General features: G+C 37.8%; 1 protein-coding gene across 8 annotated transcripts; it reads right to left on the bottom strand.

The window, feature by feature from the left end:
- On the bottom strand, window positions 1-26,845 carry LOC105222165 (E3 ubiquitin-protein ligase lubel). 8 transcript variants are annotated; one of them, XM_049461320.1, is made up of 21 exons: window positions 26,473-26,845; window positions 25,643-26,048; window positions 18,962-19,062; window positions 18,687-18,891; window positions 18,491-18,627; window positions 16,480-16,608; window positions 15,573-15,917; window positions 15,018-15,302; window positions 13,748-14,051; window positions 12,320-13,678; window positions 11,715-11,935; window positions 11,559-11,651; window positions 10,328-10,432; window positions 9,788-10,271; window positions 4,937-9,654; window positions 4,602-4,868; window positions 4,228-4,533; window positions 4,005-4,156; window positions 3,558-3,935; window positions 2,239-2,407; window positions 1-388 (listed from the first exon to the last, which is right to left on the bottom strand). In XM_049461320.1, the coding sequence occupies exons 3-21, from the start codon at window positions 19,034-19,036 to the stop codon at window positions 353-355; spliced, it is 9,768 nt and encodes a 3,255-aa protein (XP_049317277.1). In that variant the 5' UTR covers window positions 19,037-19,062; window positions 25,643-26,048; window positions 26,473-26,845; the 3' UTR covers window positions 1-352. The 8 variants fall into 8 exon arrangements, with proteins under 8 accessions (XP_049317277.1, XP_049317234.1, XP_049317380.1 ...); XM_049461277.1 differs by having other exon boundaries at window positions 26,429-26,845; XM_049461423.1 differs by lacking the exon at window positions 26,473-26,845 and having other exon boundaries at window positions 4,937-5,064; window positions 7,921-9,654; window positions 25,643-26,255.
- Between the last annotated feature and the right edge of the window lie 499 nt (window positions 26,846-27,344).

Consider the following 27,344-nt stretch of genomic DNA (forward strand, 5'->3'; position numbering starts at 1 on the left):
TTTATCTTTCTGTATATACTTTATTCACTAGTTAAGCTTTAGAAAATATAAATTGAACATTTACTCGTAGTAATATGGATTAGTAACGTGGATAAGAGAAATACAGTGGACTGCGACGAATATAAACATACATAAGACAATGAACAAGTGGAAATAAATAAAAAAGAAAATGTTGAAAATAATACATTATTTTTGTGTTTTTTTTTTCAATTTTAATTTCTTTCCGCTTCTTTTTCGCTAATATTTGCAGTCCACAACATCGTTCGCTCGTACATATATCGTTCATATGTATGTTGCTCGCCTATGGTTGGGTGTCTGGTGGATTGGTCCAAGTCGCTTGTGGCACATTGTCTCATGTCGTTTCCAGCGGAATATTTTTCTTTATAACCTGTTGAAAACACAGATAAGAGGTGAATTTGTTTATTTATGTTAATTAAAATTTTCCGATATGGCAACTCTTTAAATTAATGCGCTCTTACATCATATTGTTTTCAAGCGTAGTTTCGTATACCCATTTAAATTTTTCAAATCAAATACAAAAAAGGTGGCAACCCCATTTTTTTTCTTTTTCGTTAAAATGGTAGGGTTGCAAAATAAAATCTATTTTTTATAGAAAGCGGGGAAAAATTATTATGTCATATCCACAGAGTGTTGGAAAGTGCTAACGTATTATTAAAAAAATACAAATAAAAAAATTATTACGATCAGATGGCAACTCTTTGAATTAAAGCCTTCGTACCCCATATAGTATTTCCGTAAACTTATTTAGATTTTTCAAATTAAATACAAAAAGATGGCAACACTAATTTTATTAGATATGTATGTAAAAGGGATAGGGTTGCCAAAACCAATTTTTTATGTTTAATTAAATATTAAGAAAGCGGGAAAAATTAGTATGTCATATCCATAGTCCATAGAGTGATGGGAAGTGTTAACGTATTATTAAAAAAAAATTTAATAAAAATTATTGCGGTCTGATGGCAACTCTATAAATTAATGCGCTCGTACCCTATATTATTTTTAGCGTATTTCTGCGTACCCATTTAGATTTTGAAAATTAAATACAAAAAAGTGGCAACCCCAATTTTATAATTTTTGTAAAAGCGATAGGGTTGATAAAACCAAATATTTATATATATGTAATTAAATATTATGGAAGAGGAAAAATGATTATGTCATATCTACAGAGTGTTGGAAAGTGTTAACGTATTATTAAAAAAAACTAAAAAAATTATTATGTTCAGAAGGCAACTCTTTAAATGAATGCCTTTGTACAACATATTGTATTCTAACCTATTTCTGTATAACTATTTAGATTTTCCAAACTAAATACAAAAAGGTGGCAACCTTATTTTTTATTATTTTATAAAAGTCGTAGGGTTGCTAAAATATATTTTTTGTGTTTAATTAAATATTAAGAAACCGCAAGAAGTTCGAAAATATTAACATATTAAAAAAATAAAAATAAATAAATTACAGTCAGATGGTAACTCTTTAAATTAATGTCCTGGTAATATGGTACGCGTTCATGTCAAATTTATTTATTAAATTTTGTTTTGAAATTACAACATTTTAGTTAAATTCAAAAATGTGGCAGCACTATTTTTTGAAATTTCTATTTTTTTCTCTTTAAATTAATGTTATTGTAATATATTATGCGTTATTATACCCATGTCAAATTTATTTATTCAATTTCTTTAGAATTTTCAATATTTTAATTAAATACAAAAAGGTGGCAACACCATTTTTTAATTTTTAGTTTTATGCTACGCGCATTAATTTAATCGTTTTCAATTGAATTCGAAATCATTTCTGATAACTTTTCAAAACTTTCTGTATAATAAATTTGAAGGGTTGCCAATATGCAATGTTTTTAATTCAACTAGAGAACATTGAAATCAATGTCCTTGTAATATAGTATTCTCTATTGAACCCATGTCAAATTTATTTATTAAATTTCTTTAGAGTTTTCAACATTTTAATTATATACAAAAAGGTGGCAACATTATTTTTTAACTAGTATTTTTTTGTTACGCGCGTGGAATTAATAGTTTTAAATTGAATTAAAAATTATGTGTTTCTAATTTTCAAAACTGTATAAAAATTGTAGGGTTGCCACGAAATGTTTTTAATCAAATCTGGGATTATTGCTGAAGTACATTGTATAAACTTGGTTGGTTATCTAATATTAGCCTCATATAGGTTATACTCATGTACTTAACATTTCACTCAACTTACCTCAGAACACATGCCCTTGTAGATTTCATCAGTATCCCATGGACCTCGTTCCGGCAGTCGTATATCTCGTCGTCGTAACTCTTGCACACAATCGGTTAGATCGAATATGGGCAGTGGATCAATGCGCGCTTTAGCCACTTTTGCGGTCAAGTACTCGACGTAATGGGTGCTGAAAATTGAAGATGGAAAGTGAGTACAAATTTCAATAGACTTAGATGTTGTGGGACGATTTGCATATGAAATTATTAAAAAAAAATTCGTATCATACTATATAATATGTGTATCTGTATATTCTCTATTTCGGTGTCGGATCCACAATTTCTATTTGTAGAGAGGTTTGTTCTTCCAACATACTTTTAATAGTGATGAAGCTTCGAAAAATCTTCTGAATTTGAATTAAAATCTCAAAGAGACCTCCCTTCGGTGGATCCGCCACTACTCTACTTTAGATTTTTGGTAACTCAAGCCCTCAAAATAATGTTTTTGTTGTAGTAACGGTTATCTAGTCTAGTGGTAACGACTAGATAAGTTGTCATCTAAGGCCAATCCAATGGTAGGTCCAATAAACGTGCTGTTTCGACGGGGTCGGACCATAGGGATAGGGGTATCAGATGTGTAAATTTCGCAAGGACTCGTTGCACGCTGGACATATGTATATTCCATATGTCAGGGTCGGTTGTGGATAAGTAGGAGTTTAACCACCTACAGTATCCTGAATGAAGCTCCGCAAGGGCCGCTCTCGATTGTCACGGCAACTCGAGATCGTCGTCTGCAATGGGTGGAGGTTTGATTCTAAGTACGTCATTCACCGAAACGGAGTCGGTGAAGTTGTTAAAGGCTCCACTGTGAATGACGGTCAGTGCATGTCTGAAGTTTGTTGCGTCCGAAGTATGGTCAGCGTTTTGTTTTATGTCATAGACGTAGTTGAGGAAGGACCTCTTGATGCTCCTAAGAGGTGATTTCTCTACAAGCTGACAGCAAGGAAAGCAAAGCAAACCCAGCAGAAACTGCTTAGAGAGGAGTTCATTATGCTCTTTAACTGGAAGCATGCGGTCCTCACTGTGCAGGTGTTCGATGGGAGACATCAAGAGGCATTCCGTTATAGTCTTAGTCTAGTCTCGAGTCTTATCGGTTCATTACATCTGATTCTAAACTGAACTTGTTTAGCAAGTGTATTTATATAGAATATCCGTAAGCACTTTTTCATTTATCACTTTTTACAGATCTCCGAAAATACGGTATTTCAAAAAAGTGTTAATTCTTAGGTTAAATGATATCAATATTACTCCGACTAAGTCCGATCTTGATTTCATACTTACCGACACATGCCAGCATGTTTATCTGGCACCTCTCCACTGCATACAGTATCTACCAGACCGGTGGGTGTCTCCTTTTGCAAAGGAATCGGACAACGTGGCACTTTCGGTGTGGACGTTGAGGCATCTTCCACGTGGTTGCCAGGCAACTCTACAGGTTCTTCATCGTATTGTATGTTATTTTGTTTAAGTAACATTTGTAATTGTATGGGCAACTTGTCACGTAAATAGAAAAGACAATTCCGCGGATGATGTGCATGCAGACCCAATTTGGCGCAATACGATGAGATGGTGCATTTGGCGCCCATCATAAATGGTTTGCCACAACCATAGCAAAATTCATATTTGCATTGGGTGCAAGTGAAATGCATGCAGCCACCTCTGGAAGAAGAGAGTAAAGATAGCTTTCAATTTGGCACCCATAATAAAGTAGAGCTTGATGCAACAAACCTGGCCAGCGAGTATCTGAATTTACATTTAGGACAATCAATGCCATTTTGCGACAAATGCTCTTGCACTCCCTGTGCCTGCACTTCCGGATCGTTGGCTTCCTTCCATTCCTTGAATTGTTCACACGAAATACCTTCGTGTTGCTTTTCCCACTGCAAGGAGGAAAGGTAGAGTACTTATATTTTTATTATACCAGAAGTGGACCTATTCACGATCTACACACCGTCTTTCTACACTGCGCACATGTCACGGAACCACAGTCTGGACATATGAGTCGCTTCTGTTTGGGCCGCGCGAAGAAACCGGATGAGCACTGTATGCACCACTTGAAATTCGGATCTTGCAACAGTGTGCGATCTCTTAGCTTACGCTGGAATAACTCATGCACTTCTTCGTCCAAAATGCTCTTCAGAAAGATATCCAAATTCGAGAAATATTCTAAATTCTCGTCCTCATGCTCGTTATGTCCGTGTAATTCGGGTAGCTTGCAGAACGGACAAGTGCAGTCGTTGATGCTGCGATCAGTAATCTATTTGAGTATTAAAAGGTTAATGGTTTTTGTTTCAGGGTTAGGCACTTATGAGGTCGGACTATTACCTGCACTGTGAAATATGTTTTGGCACATTGTTTGCAACATTTGTGCGTACATTTGAGCATCGAGACAATTTGGTTCATGGGATATGTGCCCATGCAGAGTTCACACTCTTGCTGTAGCATAGAGATGGCTTGATCGAGGTCACTACATTCTTTGGCCGCCCACAGCGAAACATCCTGTTGGAACCGCATATTGACCAGTGTTGCAGCTATTTGCGCTTCAGCAATATTTGCGACTAGTTTTTCGTCGATGAATTTTTGAACGAGCACCTGTTGATAGTAATAAATAACGGATATTATTTACAGAGCTCATATCTTTCAAAATTTACAATAATTACCTCTGGTGGCACAACTTCCGGCTCCTGTACGCTGGGGTATGCGCGAAAAACTGGCACACTTATCTTACGTTGACGTATCTCTAGCGGTTCCGGTTCTTCCTCACTCGTCGTCGTCTCAAAGTCATCATCTGAAAAGCATGTCTCGTGATATTTCTTCTTAGGTATACGTGGATGGGTGCGGAAAATGCTGGTTACCGCAGTAGCTGTAGAACTACTGGCACCCGCTGATGTGCTGGGCATAAATTTAGTAATAGCTTCGGTTATTGACTTCTTACGCACTATATTTGGTGGATTTTTGGGTGGTTCTACACGCGTGCTTAACTGTTTTTGCTGATTCAGAAACTTTTGTTGTATGGTCTTTACCGAAGAAATGCCAATCGGACCTGGTGGTCCGGAGAAGGATTTCGAGCGCAAGGGTACCTTTTTTGCTGCCTGTTTTGGTATTTTACTTTCCTTAGGTTGGGTTTTTTCAGCTTGAGTTTTAACAACAGGGATACCGTTCTTTGGTGTGGTAAGTTTATCGTTTCGCGCATTGTTCAAAGCGTTGCGTGCAGCTTTCGAAGTGGATGCTTCGCGGGCATCGTTTCTTATTTGTGGTATCTTACTTACAGCACCGGTTTTAGGACTTGTGACAGGTTTAGATTCCAAAACTTTGCTTGTGTTTTGTTCTTCAGGGACTTTTGAAATCTCTTGGTTTGAAATATTATTTGTCTTTTCAACAGGGATAGTCTCTGCGCTTATATTTTGATCTTCAGCTGCTTGGTTCTCAATCGGAATTGTCTCTTTTTGTTCTTCGCTTTCATTTCGCAACTCAGTTGGGGCAGTTGCGTCTATCTTATCATCATTCCTTGCGCTTTCTGGTGTTGTTGTAATACTCTTTTCATTTAAGAGCACGGTTTCTACGGGCAGTTCGGCTGTTTGATTCTCTGTTTTGATGTCGTTAGTTGAAGACTCTATTGGGTTAGCATTAGCATTAGAATCAGGCAAAATTCCATTTTCAAGCGTGGTCAATAAAGCATTGTTGGCGTCTTCATGATTTGTATCAATTACGTTTGAGTTTGGGGTATCGACGGTTATTGTGATTTCGGTATGAGATGATGGGGTAATGATAGTGTATTCCTCATTGGTATGGGTGGCACTAATATTTTCGCTTTCATGTTCCGTATTATTTTCTTCGCCAGGAGCTGTAGAAATCTCATCTTTAATTTCGTTTACTTTGTCCGCAGCGGTATGGTCTTCTTTAAAGTCACCTTCCGCATCTTCAGCGCTCAAACCTTCCTCATCTTCTTCATTAAAATAATCTTCATCGTCAATGTCGTCCTCAGTTAGCTCACCCTCATCATATTCTGTGTCTTCTTCTTCCAGCGAGCCCTCCCAATCTTCATCATATTCCTCATCATCATCGTCATATTCGTCTTCATCTGTATATTCGTCGGTGTACTCCTCCTCGGAAGATTCGAAGTCCTCTATATTTATTTCATCTTTCATTTGCTTAATCAGGCGTTGCGTGTCCTCAACGAGTTCGGAAAGATTTTGTTTTGAGGCATCTGGAGAAAGCACAAATTCCAAGGGTGCATTCTGTCTTGTTGTCTTGCTTAGATTTGCATCTATCGCCGTGTCGCTTGTGGATTGTTGTAATGGAAATTCTGGTGTGTTGTCGACCGCAAGCAATACAGCATCATCCGAAGTCACAGAACGTGATTGCCCCTGACTAGAAAATTCACTTTCAACGCTATATAACTCAGCATCAGACGTTTCGTTACCGTCATGGCTTTCGAGTTTGGAAGCGGGTCTGCTAGTATTATTAACAATTTCTTCATCAGCGGAAAGCTCAGCTGCATCTTGAAATACTTCATTAGTTGGTGATTCACTGTTCTGTACTTCTGCAGCGTTTTCAGTTTGAGTAGTTTCTTTTGAAGCAGATTGATTGATGGATTCTTCTACGTTTGAACTTATTGTGCCTTCTTGTGCCGACTTCTCTGAAGCAGCTTGTGCTGAGGATTCTCCAACAGAGTCGAGTTGAATGATCGTCTCGTCGTGCCTAGTTATATCCACATCTCCTATCACAGTTCGGTTGTTATTTTCTTCAGTTTCTGTTTGAATGATTTGCTTAGCCGGCACCAGCTCTGCTTCTTCATCCACTCGGTGCACCATTCCCTCAGAGCTGATTTCTACATGTACAGCTTCTCCAACTGTTAATTGCGAAAGATTTTGTTCTCCAATAGCTTGCGCACTTTCTTTGGAATTATTTTCTGCCTCAGTTGTCTCATAGACTGTTGCCTGCAACGGTGGACTTTCTTTGTTTTGGGTTTGAAGTTCTTGAGTGCTGGCTTCTGGTTCAGACATTATCACCGGAAGTGATTTTTCGTTTGTCTGGTTGTTGAGTTCTTCAGTATTATCTTCCAACTTTGCGGTAGTAGTCGATATTTCTTCAGTTTCTTCTGTATTCTGACCTTCTGCTTCTGTATTAGTCTCTGTTTGAGTTCTGTCTTCGTCCAAAGTTATCTCGCTTTCTGATTGATTGTGTTGATTATAGTTTGTATTTCCTAGTGATTCAGTAGACATGTGATGTGTTAAGTCTTCATCTCTCAGAAGAGTTTGTATTATCCCATTTATTTGTGGCTCCTCAGCTTTAATTGATTCCGTGTGCGAGAAAGTCGCGTTGTCCGCGAAGTTGTTTTCTGCAGTTAATATCTGTGAAACTTGTTCTTCGATGACTTCATTCAGTTCTTGATTTGTGTCTTCAGACAAACCCTCCATATTATTATCTATTTGGTTTTCTTCCCCTACAACAGTTCCATTAATTGCATCGTTCTCTAAAATCATATTTATATCCTCTACTTCTCCACCTGCTTGATTTAAAGTGACCTCTTGTTCTAATGCATCTCGAGGATTGTTAGTTGCTTGGACTTCATTCTCAGTTGTTAGTTTGTTACTAGCTTGAACAATAGTTAGTTGACTAGGGTGTTTGTTTCTTTGCTCACCAGATAGTCGACTTGCACTACGACGTACAGGAATTCTCGACACTTTCGGTTGACGTTCTTTGGTATCTAAAACTTGTTGGTTTGTTGTATTGTTTTCTGCGGTAAGTGGATTGTTCGTATCTGCCTGTTGATCCTCAGCCGATTCTGGAGTTCGATGGTGAGACTTAGCTCCGTTGTTATTGCTTAAGCTCTCATTCATTATGACCTCGTTTTGAGTTCCTGGCTCAGTTATTTTCTTTCGGTCCATACTAGCATTTCCTCGACCAGCCGGCGTTGCTTTTGTTTCGGAGCTATTCGCATTCTTTTGCAACTGACTCTTTCTCTGACGTTTCTGCATCTTTTCATTTCTTCTCTGTTTTGTGGTTTCAGCGGAGTTTCTAACAGCTGGTAATTCGATTTTCTGGGGCACAGGTGACTCTAAAGAAGTAGCTACAGAAGCTTCGATGCTGACACTGGCGGCTTCTTCTATAAGCGTGTTTTGTATTTCTGATATGTTTGTAGTCTGCGTTTTGATCGGAGTAATATTTGAAATTGCTATTGGTACCTCCGAGTTTTCATTAACCGTTAGTGCCGTAGATGTTTCTTCATTGGTTACGGCTACGGATCCATTTGGTAACTCAAACATTTCATGAACTGTTTCCTCAATTTCTTCGGTGCTGGGTGAAATAACTTTACTTTCAAGTACTGTTGCTTCACTGTCCTCCACGAGTTCAGCTTGTGCTGCTACTTGCGTCTCATTTACCATTGTTTGTTGCTGATTTGTTGCTGTAGTTACGTTATCTGTTCTTACTTCTTGTACTTCTTGAGGAAGAGTTTCATTTGCGACTATATTCTCCTCTGCGGTTTGCTCGGGTACGTTTTCTATCTCTGGAACTCTCTCAATATCAAGAGTTACTTTCGTTTCCTCAGGAGCGTGATACATTTTATATGTACTCCTTTCAGCATCTTCAAAGCTATCGAATTCGTACTCATCCTCATGGTCCTTATCCAATGCGCGATCGAATTCCATGCGGAAAGTGGCAATTTCTGCCGCATATATGAACTCGGGTGGCACCAACTCCCGGATTGATGCTTCTTTAATATTTGGTCCAATGACTTCCTCCAATATGAACTCTTCAGCATCGATTGGTGGTGGCTCTGGTGGTGTTACCTTTTGCTCCAATGGAGTTTCTTTAACTGCATTGACTTCCATTGCATCTTCTTCCATGAGTTCTAACTCCACTTGTTGCACCAAGTTCGGTACTATTTCTTGTATATGCTGCCAAACAAAGTTTTTCACATCCAATTGACTTTGACTTCTACTATTTGAATCCGAAGTCATACGCTTGGCATGTAAGGTAGTGATGGGACTTTTCATTAGTATGCGCATCATTTCGGGATCATTTTCAATATCCATTTCACTTTTTCCTAAACTATTGGCTAACATCGACTCCATAGTTTTGAGCATCGGTTCGCTCTGTTTCGCCTGATTTTGTTCGATATTACCGATAAGGGTCTCGAGATCTTTTAACATGTTTTGATTATTAAATGCGGGATCGTCTAGATGAAATCGACTTGATGATGCCTCTTTACTATAAGGGCTATGACGGTAAATGCTATCGTACATGGTATTACGTAATTCGTTAGTAGATGATGCGTGTGACAGCGTGGGATGATCGGTTATGAAAGCGGCACCAGTCGCATTTGGTGTTTGATAGCATTCCGAAGCGTTTGCGCTGAGGAATTCATGAATTTCTATAATGAGGAGAGAGAGAGAGATAGAGAGAGAAACAAAAAACGATGAAATTCAAAATATAACAAAAGTGTTGGTATAGTTAAGACTGCTGACTGTAAGGAATTTGTTTGTAACCAAAATGTTCACACTAACCTGGTTGAATTGTATGCTCCACTGCGTTGCCGCCAAAAAAATTTGCGCCACTCTCATTCTCTACACCAGCCGGTGAGCCACGTATGCGCATTAAAAATGGCTTCAACTGCGTACGTCCCAAGTCCAGTAACGCCAGATCCGCATTACCTTGATGTATCGTCAGCGCAGTTACGATGTCTTCACGCGAGTAATTGCCCTTACTTGAGATTTCGCGGTACTTTCGCTGTCGCTGTTCAATACATTCCGATACTGCTTGCCATATATTGCCACCATGTTGCCGCAGTGCATCTCTTGCCTCACCCTGTGACACAGTGCCAATAATATTCTCTACACGTTCCTGTCCATATTTTGTCGACAAACTCTGTACGGTTTGTATGAGCTTGTGCCAGTTATCACGTAACCATTTTACCGGATGTACCGAAGGACCGCAGTACTTGAGCGCCGCATGTAGTTCTTCGGGTGTGAATTTATAAAGCTCGGCTTCCTGGTAGTGTGTGGGGATTAAATATGTTGGTAAAAAATTGTAACGAGTCATCTTACCTTCAATAGTATATAGAGCTCAGTTTCGGGCTCTTTGTGTCTAGGTTCGTAGTGCGGCGTGTCTGGTGAGAAAACACTTAGTGGTGAGGGTACTTCACGATGTGACTGGAATGGTTAATATGAAAATTAAAGTCGTACAAAAAGCGTAGTTTGGTACAGTAGAGTCAGTAAATTGGGTCAAAATTAGGGCGATTAGAGCTAAATTCACTCTCAAAAGGTACGGTCTAATGACGAGTACCCATAAACAGCACTAAATCGCAATTTTTTCGGGATGCAATTGTGACTCATGGAGTACGTGTGGATTGCTACCTCACCAATAACTAATATTTTGTTCATTGACGAAACCATTGAGCCAGAAATGAGCCTCATCTCTGAAGATGATTTTTCGATGAAGATCCGAATTATTTTCGAGTTGTTACTCAGCTCAATTTACGAACAAACAACGGTTCTGGTAGTCAAACGGTTTCAGTTCTTACGTAAGTTTGATCTTGTAAGGACATTGGCTAAGATTTTTTCGCAAAATTCACCACAACGACGTCGCAAAGATACCCAACGCTTGAGAACGACGTTTGAGAGACTGATGTGGGTCTTCCCCAATTGATCCGCTAGCGGCAGCAATATTCTCGACACTACAGGCAGTTCTTTGTATCACTTGCACGGCAACATTTTGTACTGCGCCTGTGGATTCAAATTTTTCCAATAGATGCTCAATTCTTGATCTGGCAGGGCGATTATGACGAGCAGACGTAGCGCTCTTAAAGCCATTGACTCCGAATTTCGGTAGTAAATTTTATTATTTTCGCCTAGTTGTTGGATCTTATATCTTTCCATGATGAAATGACAATCCTTACTGAAGAGAAATGTCAAAAGGGCGGAAAGAAATATGTCATCGTTTGCTTTCCCTATCGGTCTACTTTTCTAGCGTCCCTATTGAAAAACCCGTCAAGTAAAGTTCTGTATATATGGACAGATAATAGGTATTTGTTTAAAGGACATGTTATGCTTAAGATATAGTAGAGATGGATATATTGTGGGGCATAACTATGAGTATGAACTGTGGCGTGTAGAGTAAGAATTGACTGACTTGATACATCCGAATACCCGTGTAACTACGAACATAACATGATATTGTACAGATAATCATTTTATCGGAACATAACTTAGAAATCTGTGAAGTTTGAAATGAGGTTTGACCGATTTGATAAAAGCCAGTCCTTGACTATCTACAAACCTGCGTATTTTCGTTGTAAAACAGACTGCTACTTCCAGTGGCCATAGTTTCTGTACTTGGTTCGCGTTGCCGTAAAGGTACCGTATCGTAGGTCTGAATAAAAACAACAAAAATGTTCAAATCAACTAACAACTTAGAATGAACAATAACGCGTACTTGAGTCGAAATACTTTGCGGTGGCGGTGAAGTGCCGGTTTCCTTCACATTTCGTTGCAACTTTGAGACTTCCTTAGTTTTCGTCACTTCCCTTATAGGTGAAGTGCCGCAACTAGTTGAGACCTTGTTGCTCTGTTTGGACTTTTCCGCTTTACGCATTACCTCATTAGCTGTGGTCTGTATGTTATCATCTAAAGCGGCCCACACATCTTCAACGGTTTCTGTAAGTTCACATAGAGAGTTCAAAGTTAGGCGTAGGCCGGGCTAAAGCGGGGCTTGTGTGTGTATGTATACGGACATTAAGGACTTTGCAGTGGAAGAAAACAACAGTTTTTGGTTGGAACAATAGTCGTAAGCATAATGAAAGTATATTTATTTTAAATTTATTTGCTTTATAAAAAAGTTAGTTGGTATTACAAAGAATTGAAAGGAATTGTTCTTGCAAAAATTAAACACCGAAACATAGGGTAACAAACTAAAAAGTTTATGTGTTATATAGTAAGTATTTTGAGTATATTTTTAACTTGTGATTCACTTAGTTTATGGCTATACGAGCTTCTAATTGATTTTCGTTCCTTCCAAAAATGTGATTTTCTTGCTCCTACCTTTCTTCTTTGCTAGCATTGAGTTATCCGATTCATTCTCGGATGAGTTGATCTTGAGCTTCGATATGCCGTTCGTCAGATTACTTATGATGCTCTGTGTGACGCCAGTTTTGCGTTTCGGTGCAGTTGTTACCGTGCTTGTAGATGCGGTGGTTCTGTTGGTTGTACTGTGTACTTTGTCTTTTGTTTTCTCTTTCTCTTTAACGTTGTCTTTCGGTTTGTCTTTCGTTCGTTCTGTGCTGCTGGATCGTTTCTCTTTGTGTGCGGTAGGTCTTTCTGGACTGACGGATGGTTTATCTTTAACCATTATTGGTCGTTCCTCGACTATGGGGATTTCTGCGGGCGCCGTTGTCGTAGAGGTCTTGCGTGGCACACTGCTGGGTGTCTTGCAACAAATCAAACAGATCTTCACGTTCGGTTCGTTAACATACGTGCAGAACTCACACTCCCATTCATGATCTGGTGTTGAGGGTGGTGGACCCAAGTCATCTTCGTTAGCTTCATCGGTGGGTGCTACTTGAGGCGCATTATCTTCCTCTATGCGTTTGCCTTCAACAGTATCTGGCTCTACCGCGGCCACTTCTTCCTGTTCACTTTCAGTCTCTTCACTACCGCTCTCCTCTTCTTCTTCATCTTCCTCCTCAGTCTCTTCGGCATTGTTCGTTTGGTTTTTTATGGGCTTCGATTTTTCGGATGCCACAGTTTTCGTTTCAGTGTCAGCGTTCGTTTTAGTTATCGTTCGACTACCGCCTGCTTGCACTTCTGTAGAAACTTTAATGGGTTTTTGACGCGCAGCCTCCGCTATTTTCTCTTTGGAACTGCTACGCTTTGTACCCTTATCAAGTTTTTCTTGTATTTTAGCTTGCACCAATGCACGTGTGCCCGATGACTCCGAGTCCAAGTCAGAATAAATGCGCGTGGGTTTGAGTGTGTTGATAAAACCCGGTTCATTTTGTCGATTGCCAGTGTTATTATGATTCACTGTCGTCCGTCGTCCAGGCAACCAATCACTTTGCACTGACTTAGCAATGGAACCGCGTCGATCACGTGTATCACGCAGCTTTCCACGTGTTTGTCGTGGATTCGTTTCGCTTTCATCGTCCAGCAGCTGAGAAGCACTCGATATGCGTCGTTGACGTGCGCGTAGCGTGTTAGTCATGCCGGAACGATTAGAAACAATCGAACGTCGATCGTCTTGATCGGAGTCTTCATCATCGGTGAGTTCATCCTCAACATAACTGGTGGTACGTTGCTTTCGGCGCACTGGCATGGATTTGCGACTCATTGCCGGCGAAACGGCACGTGATCCGGCTCGTGAGGTGGCGCGTGAACGCGTGGGCGGTGGCATGCCCATGAGTCCTAAAAAGCAATTAACAAAACACGTTATTTAGCAAGAAAGCAAAATTTAATGTTTCATTTAATTCGTACCTGGATTCATAACAGGCATACCCGCATTGTAGGGATATGGATACATGCCCGCCATCATGCCCGTTTGGTTCATAAAGACCGGTGGTGGTGCCATCATGCCACCAGCGCCATGGTGATGTGGCAGCATATAGCCGGCGCCAACGTTGAGCGATAAATTCGAGCGATTCAACTGTTGCTGTGAGTTGAATTGATTACCCCATTCCGTGTTCGGCATATTCATTGGCATGCGTTGCTGATGGGCATGCCAGGCATTGGATTGTGGGTTGGCACAGGTTGCGCAGTTCAGATGAGCCATGGACTGGGCCTGTGGAGAAGATTGCGTAAATTTGTTAATTTTTTATTTAATTATTTTGAGGATCTTATCTTAAATGTTCGTAAATGAGACAATACATCAGTTGGGACAAAGTTCACGTTAGTCTAAGTCTGTTCACGGGTCCATCGATCCAATTTTGACCTCTAAGCTAACTCTTTTAATATTAATTGTTAAGTTAATCGTCACAAATGTTTTCACCAACTCAACTCAGAGGAGACTGAAGTTCTCATTTTCGCTGATCTGGTGAAGTAGAGCTTTTTCCATCTATGACTTGACTGACTTTTCTAGCCTCATCAAATCGGAATTTTGTCTAAAACCAATGATAGAAGGGTTTCTTCATCGAAGAAAAATTTTCCGTGAATTGTCTATGGTAGTATTCTAAGATCTGGCTCATTGCTTCTAAGTTTTGACCCACCCGACTCAAAACTAGACTAAAACTTTCTTTCTCTCTCTAGTTTCCGCTGATCCGATGAATTAGAACTTGTTCCACAGCTTGACGGACTCTTTTAGCATTATAAGATCGAACCTTTGTCTTAATTCCGTAGTACAACTTTTCTATTTATTGCTGAACCGGTGAAGCAAAGCTTGACGGACTTCTTCAGTGTCAGTCTTATCCTGTTTTACAACAGTATTTTTATCAAAACCAATACTTTGTCTCAAAGGACTTGGGTAGTTTTGTGAGACCCAGTTCAATGGTTCTTGATCCACGCAATGAGGAAAGGCAAAAATTGTCTAAATTAAAGCAGTTTTCCTTGATCTATGGAACGAAAGGGTCTGATGAGACTGGATCGGAGTTTTCTTCACCAAAACGAACTTTTTGTGTCAATAGACATTATGAGATCTGGTCCTATGATTTTACATTGTTTAAGAAAGTTTCTTCTAAGAGTATTCTTTTGCTATTGATACACGGATTACGGAGAGCACTTCAAAAAACTTAAAACTCTTGTGCTTACTCACCTGCTGCATCGGATTATTCATCCACGCATGCTGTGGCTCTGGCGCGCGCCGATTTATGTGATTCAAATTGAAGACGGACGTGCTCATGCCACGTGTGCCCAATTGACCATTGGCGCGTTGTTGTTGTGCCGCGGACGTATGCATCTGCCGTTGATTAAACATATTGTGAAAATGTGTATCATCCGTGAGGTCAAAATGAGATGAATTGATCCCGGACGACATGCTGCCTGAGCGAAAATGTGATGGCGACGGTGAGATGGTTGACCATTGATCGAATGAGAGGTTCTATATGGTGGTTGTGTTGACAAGGTGTGTGGCGTTGTTGTTGTTTGTTGTTGGTAGTGGTGGTGACACAGTGGAACATATTTATGTACAGACGCACGAACATAAATGAAACAAAAACAATAACAAACGAATTAGGGCTATGTATGTACGGCACGAACATGTGGAGTTCTGATGTAGTGCCTGAGGTGCCAATGAACACCGCTTTTGTCGGCGTGTACTAACTAATGATGTTAGGAATCCTTGTACATAAGTTAAGCACTTTATATTTACCTGATCTGTAACTGAACCGCTATGATCCGTGTTGCCCTTCAGGCTTTCCTCTTTGTGTTGACGATAGCGTTGCTGCAGCAATGTCATACGATCCAATGTGGCGCTTGCCTTACTCTTGATCTTCTCCAATGTGACGGACGGTGGACGCTGTATGCTATCGAAGACCGACTTGGGTGTGACCGAACGTGACGATGTGTGCTCGCTGGTCGGCGTCTTCGGTGTATCGGGTAAGGGGCGATTCATCAGATTCAATCCGCTTTTGAGTGAATTTACGCGATCCTGCCAGGAGGTGCTCCGCAATGAAGGTGTCGGCGAGGGCGGTATTGGCAGCGTATTCGTGTTGACCTAATTGGAATTGAGGAGTGGCAAATTGTGCAAAGTACACTTAAAACAATTGGATGTTGTTGTGTTGTTGGCTGATTTCCAAAACTCAGCGTACAAATGCATGTACGAGTTTAACGAGTATATTGAGAAGAATTCAATAATTTGAGCTTTGTTTTCGAGTTCGAAATTGAAAATTTGAATTTTTTATTGAAACACACATTTTCAAGGCGTTGCTTGAGCAAACTTTGACAATTGTGTTAGTGCTTGGTAAAAATGTTTTTAGCGCCAGAAATAGTAAAAGTAGAACTATATACATAAGATATAATCATTATCATAGAATGCAGCAAATTAATACGCTAAATTCTGGTCAAATAGTTTCTCGAGGTAAAAGGCAGTATTTTAAATAATATTTTTGTTTTATTAAAGCGTTGTGATTGGGCGCTTGCGCGCTCTGTTTTATGGAAGCTTTGTGTAAAACGTCGTGGAGAGATTAAGATTTTAGTTTATTATTTTCTTTTCATATGAGGCTTTTTTATTTATGACTTGGTACCGAAATCGCTTATGAAATCGTGCAGAAGCGTACCTGTTCCTTGCGCGGCAGTAGTGGTGTAAATCCGCGTGCCTTGCGTCTTGGTGGTGCCACCGGTGGTGTCGGTCCATTTTGTCCGGGTAAAATTTTCGGCGGCAATGGTGGACGGCTTTGGTCAATGGCCTGGGAGAGGACAGGAGAGAAAATAAAATGTTAGTAAGTGAAATATGTTTTCTATCTATATATAATCTTCTATAATCTGTAATCTCTAATCTGCAATCTATAATCTATAAACTATAATCTATAATCTATAATTTTTAATCTATAATCTATAATCTATAATCTATAATCTATAATCTATAATCTATAATCTATAATCTATAATCTATAATCTATAATCTATAATCTATAATCTATAATCTATAATCTATAATCTATAATCTATAATCTATAATCTATAATCTATAATCTATAATCTATAATCTATAATCTATAATCTATAATCTATAATCTATAATCTATAATCTATAATCTATAATCTATAATCTTTAATCTATAATCTATAATCTATAATCTATAATCTATAATCTATAATCTATAATCTATAATCTATAATCTATAATCTATAATCTATAATCTATAATCTATAATCTATAATCTATAATCTATAATCTATAATCTATAATCTATAATCTATAATCTATAATCTATAATCTATAATCTATAATCTATAATCTATAATCTATAATCTATAATCTATAATCTATAATCTATAATCTATAATCTATAATCTATAATCTATAATCTATAATCTATAATCTATAATCTATAATCAATAACCTTTAATCTATAATCTATAGTCTTATCTATAATTTATAATCTATAGTCTATAATCTGTAAACTATAATCTATAAACTGAAATCTATAATCTGTAATCTAAAATCTATAACCTATGACCTATAATCTATAATATATAATCTATAATCTATAATCTACAATCAATCAAAATATCAATGAATGTTCCCTATTAAATGTTAAATAATACGAAATTTTATAGAACATATTATAGGAAATTTCCGAACCCATTAGTGGCATCAGTTTATGCTAAAAAATGGTTCTGTTTTTGGCAGTCATCATGTGGCGAAGTCTTGTATTTATAGCCCTTGAACTCATCAACGGAAACAAATCACCTAAACACTTTCGATTTCACGCTACAGGTCGAACGGTATGCTCAAAGGAAGTTTCAACTTTTTCCTGAGAGACGCTGAAGTTCTATCGAAAATTATTTGAAGAATATCGACACAGAACTGGTTTACTTTGAATGATTTTAACCTTGATTGTTGTGTCCTTCTTTATGAAAATATCAAAGGCAAACCTATAGGTCATTATCGGTTATACAAGTTCCAAGATCCCCCAGCATTTTTCTCGAGTCCTTTATATAACTAAATAATATATCTACAGAAAAAGTGCCTAAAGGTAGTTATTGGTTAAAAGTACCCGTCAGGTTCTAATACATTTCCACAAACTATAATACAAGTATAATCAAGTACCGGAGTTTATAGATGGGTTTTTTTGTTCAAGAGACCTTTGAGATATCGAAGGTTTATATGATATTCAGAATGACATAAGCGAATCGATTTGACTTGACCTTGAGGTATACGATTTTCATTCAGAATAACTCAATCGAGTTCTAACAAATGGATAAAGATATAAAGATCATAATGAAATAGACATTGTATTGACCTTGTTTGTTTCCACTACTTGAAAGTACTCAAAACCTCTAGGTTATTTTTAAGGACTCGTTTAAAGTGGCTGATTTCCTTAAGTAGGTTCTCGTTTACTTTACTGAACATATAGGTGTATCATCTATATAACACTACTGATATTGGTTTAAAAAAGAACAGACTGCAACTTTAAAAATAATCCTTTGATCTTTAACTAAGGCTTTATAAGATTTTTCTCGGTAATTTCTTCGAATAGTCATTCGATAACGAGTACAAATATGCTATACTTTCATACGTGGAATCAACTTTTAATTTCTTTATACTAAGAAACATATACCAACCTTTCGCACATGCGTACGCCTCTTGGGATGCTTATGAAACATATCGTCACAAGAGGCGCAAAAGATCTGCTGAGCGCACTCCTCACATGTGACCCAGGGATTATGCGAACCGCAGAGCGTGCATTTCAGTTTTGCATCTGTAAGAAGTCAAGCCTCAATAAAGCAAAAATAGAATGATATCTGTTATAATGAGTACCTGGTGTGCTTGGAGTTTTCGAACGACTGCCGGCTTTGAGCACTTCATTCGAATATTGCTGGCCAGAGAACTCGATGACTTCGTAATCGGGCTCGGGTAGATTTTTTGTTTTCGGTGGCAATACTGGCACTTTAAGGGTGTTATCCGACGTTGTGGGTGATGGTGGCGGTGGTGGTTTCGGACCGATGCGATCGTGGGTTTCCGTCTTTAGAATGTATGGCATATAAAAATATAAAATAAAAATTGGAATATCTTCGGATTATGATTATACGTACCACCCATTTTGGCATAGTCAAGACATTACGATTTAGTTTGGTTGAAAAAGTGTTCGCGTTCGAATGCGTCGCCATATTTCTATCTAGTCAAGTCAAACTGTCTGAAAATAGATGCGCAAACAATTTCATGAGTTCATTTTTAATACATACATACATATATATAATAGGATGCAATAGGGTGTAGCGCAGCATACAACATTTGCATCTGTTGTGTTGTTGTCAAAGTGTTCTATATAATTAAAAATAACTTTAATATCTGATCGTAAAAGTTTTGGACACAATTTTAATGCACCGCTGGATGCTTATGAAGTTCCATGGCATATCTAGTATCGCTTCGTAAGTGCGTGTATACATATGTATATACATTTAAATTTATGTGTGGTTTATAGCCAGGCAACTTTGTAGCGCTGACATAATTTGCTTTAAGTTGAAACAAGTGGTGCGTTCATTTTTATTTTTTTTTGTAAAATAAAATTTTTTCATAAAGTATCATAATAAAAATTTTGTTCCAGATTTTTTCCAGACAGATTTTTTCGAGCTGGCTGGAATCAGTGGGAAACTAGTCGTGACGAAATAAATAAAATAGAACTACCCAAATCTTATCCTAAGTAGTTGCACCTTGGTGATTAAGTTTATTGAGCAAAGGCTCTAACTACATACTCTTTAATTCAATTCAAGAGAGAATAACTCTATATTTTTCAGTAAGTGATTTCTATTGGAAGTTCATACAAATGAGGAAGGGTCTCTGAGTGCCCTTCACTTGGGAGTGGCCAGAAACGATTATTTTACATATGGCTCAATCAACTGGAATGGGCGGTGCCTAAATTGGAAGGAGCCGTTGCCCAGCTGGTTGATGTTCTCGTAAGAGTAAAGGCCAACATCACCGCCATCCAAGAAGTACGATGGACAGGACAAGGACTGAGATGGGTAGGTCCTCGTGGCATTTACTACAACGGTCATATAAAGTGGCCATATGAAGGAACTCAAATTCGGTTTGGGATTTGTGGTGGGAGAGAGACTCCGTCGAGGAGTACTGGCATTCACAGCGGTGGATGAACGTTTAGCCACAATCAGCGTCAACGCGAAGTTCTTCAACATATCGCTGATTTGATTTTGATGCAGTCTCCATGACGAAACATCACCAAATAGGAAAATTCATCAAGGTATCTGGCTGTCTCTGGATCAAGACGCCACCAACCATATCGATCACGTTGTGATAGACGGAGGACACGCTTTAGGCGAGCGTTGACTCGAACCACTATTTTGTTGCAGTGAAGATGTACACGTTAACTAACAGAAGGAAGGTTCGACGTCAAGAAGCTGCAATCACAAAAGACATTTTTTTTAATTTTTTTATGTTCGTGAAGTTTGATATCCGTATATCAATCAGTGCGTGTGAGTTTGTACGGCGATTTTTATAATGGAAAAAAATTAAACAACGTGTTTGCTGAAAATTTCGTGTTTTCAATGGAATCGACGTAAGGGAATCTGTGAATATATTCTAGAAGTTTTTTGAAGAGTTTACTTCACCAAAACAAGGCTTTGTAAGGGACAAAGCATTTATTGAAGGTCATGAAGCCATCGAAAAATTGCCTTATACGAATCGTCTATCTCTGTTGATCACGATAACATCAGAAAAGTTAAAGAAAAAGTCTTCTCTTATGGATCGAAATTTTGGTTAATGTCTGAAAAATCTATTCGAGGAACGCGTCATGAGTCCATTGAAGCAATTGAAAGAAATTCGCGGAAGGTTCCGAAGGCCATTACAGCTGAGGCTTTTGACAAGTGTATGGAGAAGCTTTGGTATGTTTGTATTAGTTCAGGGACCAAGTATTTTGAATGCAATAATAAAGACTTCTGTTATAGAACATAAACGTTTTATTTTTCTTTTACAGTTTGGGTAAAATTTGCAGATTAAAAGTTGTGAAAAACTTCCCTAAGGACTCGCGAAGTGATAGTGGCCACCAAGGTTGTTATTTAGTTACCTACTTTAAATTTATAAAAAATCATTTAAAATGACTTAAAATGTTATCGTTATTAATGAGGAAACTCAAACGTAACTCAGTGCAATAGATTGTAACGAAAACGTCGTCGAACTTGCTTCAGAAATTTTCGAGAAATTCTTTTTTCGTACCCTGAATAGTTTACCACTAAGATTATAACACTGTCGTTCTGTCTGTCTGTATAAACGCAGACTAGTCCTTCAGTGTTTGAGATATCGAGCAGAAATTTTGTATAAGTCCTTTTCTTTTCAAGAATCGGCAATATTGGATCACTATAGCATGCACAGCTGCCATACAAACTGGCCGATTAAAATCAAGTCCCTTTACGAAGGACTTTTTTATTTCATAAGATTCTCATATTGAATTTGCCATATATGATTTTTCAAGGCAGAGCCACTTGGGAATAATATAGGATATATGGTAACTGCGATGATCACTGAAAGATCAAAGTCAATATAAAGAGTTTTCATACCCTTTTATGCTACCTTTAGAAAATAATAGTAAGACTTTGTTCATAGTTTTAATATTTTTAAATTATTCTTCAAAATCTATGCCCTTTGGCTCAATATATTCGTGCCAATAACTTTTCCAATCCATGAAGCAGTTGTTAAAATCAATTTCCGGAATATACTTTATTGCCTATAGCCATTCACGTTTAATAACTTCAATTGACTTAAAACGAAGTGCACCACATCTCAATAGTCGAAGAAACATAACCTTAGTTTTTGACCTGCTTTGACCTGGGTTTTTTGGCTTCGGCGCAACTTCGCCACGATATTTACTTTTCTTAAGCTCAAACGACCTTTCAAAATGGTCTTTACTGATCCTTTCAATATTTCAACGATGTCAGTAAGATCTCTGACTGTTCATCGTCGATTCTCAAGCATCAATTCCTTTATTTGATTTACGTGATGATCATCAGTTGGTACTCGTATTGATGGCCATCCTTGCCGTCGTTCATCGTCAACAAGTTCTCGACCCTCTTTGAATAATTTGTGCCAATCAAAAACACCTGCTCTTGACAAACAATTATCACCGAAGGCCTTTTCCAACATTCTGAACTTTTCGGAGCCGGAAATTTGATTCCACACACAAAATTTATTGGAACTTCTTTGTTGAATAATGTTACTCATCGTAAAAACCGCCGAATGTACTTTATGTACTTCAGAAAGACAAGCGTACACTAAACACTAATGATTATTTTGATGAGGTACGTATTTGGTCCAGGCATTTGGTCGAATCATTTTTACCCCATCCTTATCGATTAAATATTTGCAAAATCCTTCCATTATGAATTACTTGCGGGAAAATTATACAAATGATTCGATTTTGACTTTGTTTGTTATTTCATGTTTTAAAAAGTGGTCATTGCTCTTGCGATTATACTTACGTATGTATGTACATATATGTGTCAACATATGTATTGAAAGGAATTTAATGTGTGGACCAAAAACATAACTTCACTACCACAACACTATAAACAAAAGTGGCAGAGACAATAGAGAACGTCTATAAATACATAGTATGAAAGCATATACACATACATACTCGTACATGCACACACAAATATTTGTGGCACGCCACTATTTCAAAACGTTTGTGACGCAAATTAACAAATGCGATCAATCGTCTGATCTCTCAAAATATAATTTGTTACAAATATTCGAAAGTGTTCATATTTATTTTTATATGGCTTTTATTGCGGTTTGTATAAATACGTGAATGTGAGTGTAAATTTTGATGACGTTAAATATATATTATATGAATACACAGCTATAATCATACAAAAACAAAATTTGGTGGCGCAAAAACGTGATTTAAATATGTTTTAGGGTATGGTTTCATTTAAAAATAAGTATGTAGTACTTAGTTGATATAAGTATGTACATTGTAAAAAAGCACCTGGAAAAAAACGCAAAATTTTTAATTATTCATCAATATTTATTTTGTCGCCTTCAAAGTAATCCCTGTCAGATATAATACACTTATGTCAACGATTTTTTTAGTCGTTCAAACACTTCTCATAAGCATTTTTTGGGATAGTATTCTGCTCTTTCAGAACATTTTGTTTTATCTTTTATTCGATCGACTGAAAACGGGTTCCACGGAGCGGTAATTTCCATTTGGGGAATAAAAAAAAGAACCATACTAGCCAATCTGGTGATACGCTCATATGGTAATTAAGGGCCATTTTCTGTTTAGCAACATACGGGGCGCGATATAATACTAATTACCAGGGAAAAATCACAACGCTCAGTACTAATACAAAAAGCTATGTCTTAAAATGGCTTAGACATTTGTAAGCTATAATGAAATTCCAAAGCAAGTGAGGAAAGTTGGACAGCTGGTGAAATTTTTGCATCTTTTACATATGACTCAAGCAGCTCACGACTTCCGGTCTTTGGCCAAGTATCCTCTGGGTAGCCTAAGAACATCCGTTTTAAGGCGAGCTAAAGTGAGAAGGCGAAACATCCCCTACATAGGGTTGTGCGCTAGGTTTGGGACCCGCCACGTAAAAAAAAAACACCCACTGAAAACTTCGGCTATAATCGTGTAAGCGGTGTCTACGCCAATTAAGAAGAAGAAGAATACTGGTTATCATTTAGTAAAACAATTTTAAATACATCTTATCTTGCATCTTTCATATTCAAACATTTTGGCGATATTTTATATGTATGTAAGAGAGGAAATACCACCTTTGGAGAGTTTTTTAGTTCTATAGGTTTTGTAACGAAGATGTTCGGGCAATTCCGCCTTTTTGTTTGCATGTTTGAATACAAAATGGTCATGTATTGTAGTGATCTTTTCGTAGAATTTTCGAGCAATGCCCCTGTCGGCCAGCTTGTCAAGCTGCTTGTACTCACGCATATGAAATGCGGTCGTACGGTTTTTCCATACCAAGTAGCTGATGAGTGCTCTTATAGACCAGAAGTGCAAGTCGAAGAGAAAATCGTTCGACTATCTGTTGTGATTGCAGCTTCTCGACGGACGGAGGTGGGTGGGTATCTGGCTGCAACAAGATAATGGTCCAAGTCGATGTTAAGACTTCAGAGCGTACGCACGTCTAAAACACTGGAGACATGTATTCCGTCTATCACAACATGGTGACCTTTCGATCCTTTCTTTTATGCTGGAATCTATTGCTACAAATAACCAGATTTCAGACCAGGGCGAATGGAGGCTGAATTTATCGACAGTTGTGCCAAAGATACCTTTCTTTGCCCACCAGCTCTCATAGGGGCGGTGATGACAGTTTATTTTTACGAGAACATTAACCAGTTGAACAGCGGCACCTTCACAATTACGAGACCAGACATTTTAGGTGCATAGCATATTATTAGATATAGATATGCGGTATAGTAACCTCGTACCGCATATCAGCCAGAAGTGTCTTGGGAAAGAGGGTAGCAGTGAAAAGTGTTGCCAAAAGCAAGCAAATTTACTTCTACTGGGTGCTAGGGCACAACGGCACCGAGGGCATTGAAATAATGGATGAGATTGCCTTGATTGTACGGCTAACATCAGAGAACGTGATCAATATACGGAAACCCATGCATTGGGTTCATTGGATCTCAACAGAGGCATGATGAAGAAAATCAAAACCTATTATAGCTTCGACGCACCCGCAGTTAGCGTTTTTTTATTAATTTTTCTGCATACAACACTAAAAGTAAATCTGGTGGTGTATCCGTGCATTACTTTTTAATTTTGTCAATAGATATGTTGAAATATACAACAATTTTGTAGCAGAGCTCTACAGAATGACATTTATTCTTTTACTTTCAAAAAAAGTTTTCTTAACAAATTGGGCAACCCTAATGTTTTATATTTATTTTTAGCCATTTACCAAATTTTCTAACGAAAAAAGTTCTAATGTAATAAAGACAAGAAATTCTTTTCCAAATTTCATACATATAACATACATATGTACATATGTACAGTGTATATATGTAAGCCATATAACTCAATTAAATGTGGGCGCCATATAGCGGCGAATTGGCCATTAATGACAAAATCTTAATTTTGTGCTGAGGAAGTCAATTAACAGCTGCTGACAACGTTATGAAGGTGGCTAAATATATTTTAATTTAGCGCACTAATAACTATGTATGTATATTGTGCATATTTAGCTAAATATATGGCAATATATATATTTTATGTATAATTATTATAGATGCCAATTTACTTGTATATACATATCTTGAATAATACATGTCGTCACCTAAAATGCAAAATAACGTATTATCAAAAAAAAAAAAAAAACGAAATTGAGTTTTGTATGGCTTACGATTCACTACATCACATACATATATGTATGTAGCATTAAATTTCCAGCTTCCGCTATCAGGTGTAACCAATATATAACCATTTTATAATCAATATATAACCATTTTATAACTAATATATAACCACTTCATAACCAATATATAACCACTGCATAACCAATATATAACCACTTTATAACCACTTCATACCCACTTTATAACCAATATATAACCATTTTATAACCAAAACTCAATTTTTTTCAATATGAGTGGTTTCTTTTATATCGTTTTTGCTTCGCCTGTAAACTTAAGAAAAGTGATGTTGCGTTAATTTGCATTTCAGGTGACGATATGTATATTAGATGCCTAGCTAAATCAACTTGTGTAATCCTTCATACCCGGCAACCACTTACCCGCTATTTGTGCCGCTACTTCCGTAGTTGTTTTAACAAATTTTTGTTTGCTTCCTCGCCAAAATGCAATTTATTCTTGTTGTTGTCGTGTTTTAATCAAACAGCGTGCACCAATACACACACACATACACTAATTAATCAAAATACACAGAAATTCGTTGACAGGCAGTGCATATACATATAGAGTAGCCAGTATCTGTTTGCTTGTTGTTGTATTTGTGTAGTTTAGCTTTGCTTATACGCGTGTGTGTGTGTGTCTGTGTGTTTATTTGCCACACTAATTCCCAAAATATGAACAAGATGTGCAAGTTAAGTTAGTCAGCCAGCGAGCCAGCCAGATAGCCAAGCAGCCAAACAGCCAGCCCAGGGAGGTGCTGCTCTGTGTTATTTTTGAAAATTTTCTGTGCTATTTTTAAAAAAAAATTTCACGATTTCAAATGCGTTTCATGAAGTTTTCGCTTTTCCAACACCAACAATTGCACACAAAATGCAGAATTTATTAAGTTCACTTGCAAGTCTTGCACTTATACACGCACACACATACGCGTGTGTGATTGACTAAATATGCCTCGTGTGTGTGTGTGTATGGAGTGTTCCAAAACGTGCTGCAATGCTGATTGACAAGCGAGTGCACATACACAACACTTTATTTAAGTTGCTATATATATATTTATATATTCAATAAATATATATTCCGTAGCTATTTATATATAATATATATATGTATGTAAGATGGCGCTGTGGTGCGTGTGTCAACACTTTCCAAAAATAAATTTTTCCACCAACTTTTTTCCGTTAGTTTTGTCACAATTTTCCACAACTTTTATTACCGTTACACGCACGCGTTTCGTTAACTTTTAATTACAGCACTTTTTCACTGGCGAAAATTTTTATTAAACTAAAGATATTTTAGGCAATCTTAATCGGCACAACTGCAATTATTTGGCAGCCAAAGTGGCGAAACAATGTCAAACGCTTACATAACGCGCGTTTCTAGCAAGCAAGCAAGGCACTGCGGCGCGTTTGTCGTCTGCTTCCGTTTGCTCGGCGGCTGTTCGATTTCTGGTTTTTCACTTGATCTCGCGTTGATCGTCGTCTCGATCGTCGTTCTTCCACTCACAAACTGAATGTATTGTCGGTTTTCGCATGCGATGTTTCCCCCAAAAATTTTAATGCTCACAATTTCTTTATTTTCTTTTTATTGTCTTTTAAATGGTTGTCGTGGTTGTTTGGGTGTCGGTGAGCAGGATGAGCAATACCGCAGCGTAGCCGGAAAATTGAAAATTCGCTCACGTTGTGTTTGTCAACTGAACGACCGTGGCTGGTCCATTGGCCAACAGCCATAGCAGCCGGTCTGTGTGATATATCCGTTCTAGTTGGCATGGTCGCTACTTTTGTATTTGTTATTACTATTGCTTGAGATGCGAGCGGAATTTGGACTCTGTAGTTCGGATTTGGTTCGAATTCTCTTTTAGTCAAAATTTGTGTATTGAGCGGTAGTAAAACTAAATTGATAGTACAAAATACTCATTTAGGCTCATGAAACTGGCACTCTGCTCATAGAATAACCCGATTTTTATTGGTCGGAAAAATATAAGGTAGTTGAGGTTCTCCCCAACGATTGTATCATATCGAAATAGGTATAGTGTATATAATAAACTATCAGTCGTTAGATCGTTTTCTAACTCCTATTATATAGCAA

This window comes from Bactrocera dorsalis, chromosome 1 (genome assembly GCF_023373825.1).
Source record: "Bactrocera dorsalis isolate Fly_Bdor chromosome 1, ASM2337382v1, whole genome shotgun sequence".
NCBI classification, from domain to species: Eukaryota; Metazoa; Arthropoda; class Insecta; order Diptera; family Tephritidae; genus Bactrocera; species Bactrocera dorsalis.

What these genes read in the sequence shown, in the direction of transcription:
- LOC105222165 (XM_049461320.1), bottom strand. Translation starts at nt 19,036, where the DNA reads ATGGCGACGCATTCGAACGCGAACACTTTTTCAACCAAACTAAATCGT. An exon ending in TGAATAATCCGATGCAGCAG is followed by an intron (nt 14,052 to 15,017) that starts GTGAGTAAGCAC and finishes TCTTCTCCACAG; the next exon opens with GCCCAGTCCATGGCTCATCT. An exon ending in CGCAAAGTATTTCGACTCAA is followed by an intron (nt 11,652 to 11,714) that starts GTACGCGTTATT and finishes GTTTTTATTCAG; the next exon opens with ACCTACGATACGGTACCTTT.